At 39.8% G+C, this 5,353-nt stretch overlaps 1 protein-coding gene across 2 annotated transcripts; it reads right to left on the bottom strand.

The window, feature by feature from the left end:
- Positions 1-613: 613 nt before the first annotated feature.
- On the bottom strand, positions 614-3,195 carry LOC133733690 (histone-lysine N-methyltransferase SUVR3-like). 2 transcript variants are annotated; one of them, XM_062161334.1, is made up of 3 exons: positions 2,352-3,195; positions 1,529-1,723; positions 614-1,410 (listed from the first exon to the last, which is right to left on the bottom strand). In XM_062161334.1, exons 1-3 carry the CDS (start codon positions 3,001-3,003, stop codon positions 1,406-1,408), a joined length of 852 nt encoding a protein of 283 aa, XP_062017318.1. In that variant the 5' UTR covers positions 3,004-3,195; the 3' UTR covers positions 614-1,405. The 2 variants fall into 2 exon arrangements, with proteins under 2 accessions (XP_062017318.1, XP_062017317.1); XM_062161333.1 differs by having other exon boundaries at positions 614-1,723.
- Positions 3,196-5,353: the final 2,158 nt, after the last annotated feature.

The raw sequence follows: 5,353 nt of genomic DNA, 5'->3' as shown, positions 1-5,353 counted from the left end.
CAAATGCCCACTTTTCAGCTTATCCAAATGATCACAACTACAGACAAGAAGCTTTTGTATTGAGTAAAGAGGAATGAAGGAAGTAACCCAGTTAATTAAGTCTACCTTCTATAGAAAGAGTTTCACATTTCCAATAAGCAAGACAGGCTTGGACATCCCATCATCAATAGCTGGCCTTAGTTATTCTGCCTTGAATAAGGGGAGCAGCAATGTGCTTTCCTAAGTTATCTGTTAACAGAGAGCCACCTATACTCACTATTGGAACAATAATTACAATGGTGGCTCATTAAGCTTTTTAGTCCTAAAATCCAAATAACCTTTAGCAAGCTCAAAGATGTCGCAACAGCTACTCCAGTTCTTTTGAAAGAAAAGTAGCACGAGGTTGAGAGAAAGGTACTCCCCGAGGTTTTTGTTTTTGTTTTTCCTCCTCTCTCTCTCTCTCTCTCTCTCTCTCTCTCTCTTCATGAAGACATCATCACAACTAATCTCACTACATAAGAGAATTTATGATCTGCAAGGAAAGTTCGAGACACGTCAGTATACAGCTTCTGATACTTTCAGGTGTACGATACTTTTGTTGTTGCAATTCGATCTGTTTTGAGGATTAAGAAACTAAATCGAAATGTAGTTTACAAGCTAGCTACTTTATATTATTGTAATCCTTACATACCATTGTTCTTTTATCTAGGCTGTTGGCATTAACAGAACCAAGCCAAATCCTAAAGGTGAAAAACCCACAAGCATTGATATAGAGAGAGCAGCAGAGAAATATATGAGCTAAAGACACAAATGCAACTTCTAGAAGTTCCTCACTGATGGCCAGACAGAGAGGGACTCAGATTACTCTTCAAATGAGAATTGGCGCCAGGATGAGCCATTATATGTATGTACCATGACTACCATCCGATTACCAATTCATCATTTTGAATTGGTAAGCCTATAGAAGACAGAAATGTGCCTGCAATTTTCGGACAGTAGGAATGAGAACAGTAGTTGAAGCCCTTCCCTGACTGACTGACTAGATGTCTCCAGCTCCTGCAATTTCTAGATATCTCTTCCTTTAATTACGCTGTTTTACTAAGCAACAGTACGTGAGTACAGGTCCACTCATATCACAAAATTTGTATCTGCATTCCTATATTGCAGGTTAAATAGATTTCACTAAAACAAATGTATTACAATTTCATGATGGCATTTTCTTCTCTTCTTATTCCTCTCCCTCTTCATAGTTATGGCTCATTGCAGAATCCTATATGTGACGCCAGTGGTTCTTCCTCTCCTTTATATACTTCAAAGAATTCAACCTTCTTTGGAGCTACAGGCCAGAGCAGCAATTAAGTCTGCTCCGAGGGTAATATACCAACACAGCAAGAGCTTGCACAAAAACACCGCAAACCCTTGGAGTTCAGCCTAGTTTCACCATAGCTAAATGTAAGCTCTTCATCCACTTTTATGTCATCTGAAGCAAAAAAGCAAAGACGTGGAAGCAGAGCCCCTGAGCATCTAACAAGAGCTGTGGACAAATTACCTCCGTCGCAAGAATGGTTGATGAACCTTGAGACATTTCCGATTCTTGTGGCATCAATATTGAGTCTCAGACATGCCTTTTTGGATGGAAGATGCTCCCTCACAACCAAAAGAGCAGGGGAGAAATGGCCACCCGACGAAAGTTCATCATACATTTCTTGCCGCAGTCTTGATTCCTTTGTTGTCAATAGTTCACCTTTATCACAGAAAATAAAAAATTTATGTTAGTGGAACATACAATGCAGGATGCAGACATAAGATGTGTTTGGGTAGAGTGCGAGAACAAATTCCCATGATTTCAAGTGTTCATCAGTTTATCAACAACACTGCTCCGTCAGCCATTCTAATAGTCACTTTCTACTTTCGGGAACAAATCAGTTTTATTCATCTGCATCACACAAGAATGCATGCATACAGATTGAGAGACACAGCTTCTGTTTCATATAGGAAGGGCTTTCAACCTTGCCATTATAAGTATTAATTGTATCTGGTAAATGTAGAGCCATTAAGGCATTATTTATTTTTTAACTGGACTGCAGAGTAATGGTTATGTTGCTGATCCTACTCGGCTCACAGAACACATAGCACACTAGTCTTCATGAGTAGTAATTATCATGTCAAGAACACTTGATGAATCTAACAACACTACAACAACGAAACAGAACCGCCCAACTAAACCTCATAATAACAAAAGCCAAAGCTAGAAGACAATGATTGATTAATATGCATCAGCAATTTAAACTCGAAAACAATCCTGGGGCAATTGCAAATTACAAGTGCTAAACTAGAAAAAAGGATCGAAAAATGTGGGTTGTGATCAATACCTGCATACTCGCACACAAACCGACCCTTTGGGATGAACTGGTCGGCATACAAACCCCACCCTTTTCTTCTGTCCCTCACAATCTTCAACTTAACCTGAATCCCCGTCTGAGTCAACCGATTCCCACAACTTAACCGGCATCCACAACTGCGTCCACACTCGAAAACGACGCCGTCGAAGCCAGCAAAGCCAACAACACACGGACACCCCTCTTTCCCATCCTCACATGTCTCTTCACATTCACACCCAGACGACGCACAGTTTCCCGATTCGTCAACAAAACGCAACGACGACGTTTCAGTTCTGGTGTCCGAGTCTGACTCGTGGTGACTGGAACCCCACGGTTGGCGAAGCAGTGTAGGAGAAGAAGAAGAAGATGATGGGGTTAGAGAGGAAGGGGTGTAGATGAAGTAGGCATAAGGGTGTTGATCGAGTGAGTTATGGAATGGGATGGGATGTGGCTCGAGGGATCCGGAAGCGTCGGAGACGCGGCGGAGAGTGATGGACTTTGAGAGGTTGCGGAGGGTGGTGCAGGTCAGAGATGCCATGGCCAGTTCTTGTGGGGTTAGCCATGGAAGGACGAGGTCTAAGCACCGGAAGAAAAGGGAAGGACTGGTATTGCGTTTCGATGGTGTTGTTGGTAGCGACTGCATCAAAATTGAATCACTGTTAGGACTCAGTGTCTTGGGTTCTACAATTATATAGATAATTAGATTCGGGTCGCGTCATCCTGTAAACGGATCTAGGGTTGTTAGCAGATTTAGGTGTATAAGGCTTAATTTGGGATTGATTCCTGAGCTGCTTTTGGGGCTGCGTATGGTGTTTGGTAAAAATTTTTAAAGCTGCTTTTGGTCTAAATAGCTTCTCTGTAAAGCCGATTTTGGGAAGCTGTAAATTTGTAGCTTTTGGAGCTGCTTTGGGAAAACACGGAGTAGTAACAGTAGAGACTTTAATGAAATTTGTCGAACTACTCATTCTGTCCTCTTTTTTTTTTTTTTTTGAAAATTACATTGAAACAGATAGGGTTTCGCTTTGATCTCCATCGCGAGGCAGACATTCCACATTCATTCTCCTCCTTCCTCTTTGCCGTCGAAAATACATCGCAACATTCGATAATTCGATCCTCATCGAACTTCTCCTCCTTCTCTCTCTGCTGTCATTGAAATGTTCAATCTTGCTCTCTTTACCTTACTCTTTCTGATTCAATCATTTTTTTTATTTGCACTCATGTAATTGGTATTCTTCTGTGAGTTGGGTTTGTGATTTTAAGCATTATTGAAGCTTGTGTCTTGCTTAATTTGGGATACGAAGCATAAAGGTTTAATTTTTGAGTCAGTTTCTTGTAAGAATGTGACATAAAGGTTGTGTTCTAGCAATTGCTTCTGTTCGGGATTGCATTAGTTCCTAAATTGTTACCTTACACTTGAACAATGAAAGAAAAGCTTTTACAGTATCTCCCTATGTGCAATTGACCTGCTTAAGATAGACATTGAAACGAGGAGAAATTTAGTTTTGGTGGATAATGAATTTGGATGAGTTCCATGTTTAGAACTAGTGTTGGAATTTGTAGTTGTTGTTGTCTTTGAAAAATATGAATATGATTAAGTGCAAAATAATTGCTATATAGTTTGGGTAGTTCATTGGCTTTGTGTTTTGCAATCTAGTTCCTTAATTTGGTTATATGCTTTTGGGATCAAGTTACATATTTTGGGTTTGTATACTAACTGTAATGAAGGTGTTTGTTTCCAATTGTTTCCAATAGTCCTATGTTTAATTATGATGCAATATTCGAGAATCTTTGTGAATTGGACTGTATGTCCAGCAACCCTACCAAGGTGAAAAGGATAAAGGGAAGGTAATATGTGTAAACCCAACGGTCATAGAGTGAAGTTTCAGTGGTAATAATATGCATTAATGATGTCCAGTATGTAAAGTTTCAATACACACTTGTAATGATGTCCAATAAACCTGAGTAATGGCTCTGTTTTAGTTTTTCTTGTTTTGGTTACCGTGCTAGCAATGAATAGCCTGTATTTGGAGGCTAATGTTTGCTTTGTATGTTAATTTTTACCAGGTACTACACATCTACTGTAGGGACTTATTGCTCGCAAATAGCGCAAACAAACTAAGTAACATAAAAGAAAAGCAACATTAAAGGAAAGAATACCTAATGGACCTAGGGTGAAGCCCCAAGCCTAAGTACCGCCAGGCCAAGAACAGGCCCACAAATGGTGTAGACACTCATACTTTTCTTATTTATTTTATTTTGTCGTACAACATATCGGACTACGTATTCGTAAGGTACAAAAGTATTCGCGCACTATGAGGCTATTTTAAAGTATTAAGAATTTAGAGAAAATCCAATTTGAGTCAAGGAAACTTTTCTTGAAGTACCGAGGCTTAGGAGAAGCCCGGAAAATTTTCCCGAAAAGATTCGGTGAAGTGTCTGTTTGGACCTGATTTTATCAAACTCCCATGTGTATTGACTTGAGGGTTGGTCAGAGAGGCATTGAGTCGTTCAACTGGAATAAAGGTAGTGTTCGGCTATTCGGCCAAGGTTAGAAGTTTTTGAGATGTATGGTTGAGATGAATGCATCGATGGAAGTTTTAGATTTTGGGTCCCATGACCCAAAATATGAAGAAAATGGATCGCATAGACATGAAGTTGGATGGCCCGAGTTCACATGAACAACTATACAAATAGGCCATAAGGTAGAGTAGAAGTGGTTTAGCCGAACCCAAGTAGTAACTTCGGCCGAAGAGTTCATTCAAGAAGGGAATCCTCACAAGGAAGGAGTTCGAGTCGATTAATGATTTCAAATATGAAGATTTCAGATATCAGCCAAATCAGAACTTTATGAGACGGATCAATCCCAAGAGGAAAGAGAATCCTACTTAAATTCCACGTCTTGGAGGACAAGTTAGCTAGGGTTTTTGACTTGTATATATAGCACATTGTAACTCATTGTAAAGGGTCCTGCACCACACAAACAAATCAATATA

This window comes from Rosa rugosa, chromosome 2, assembly GCF_958449725.1.
Source record: "Rosa rugosa chromosome 2, drRosRugo1.1, whole genome shotgun sequence".
Taxonomy (NCBI): Eukaryota; Viridiplantae; Streptophyta; class Magnoliopsida; order Rosales; family Rosaceae; genus Rosa; species Rosa rugosa.
This window is presented reverse-complemented; position numbering and strand designations above follow the sequence as displayed.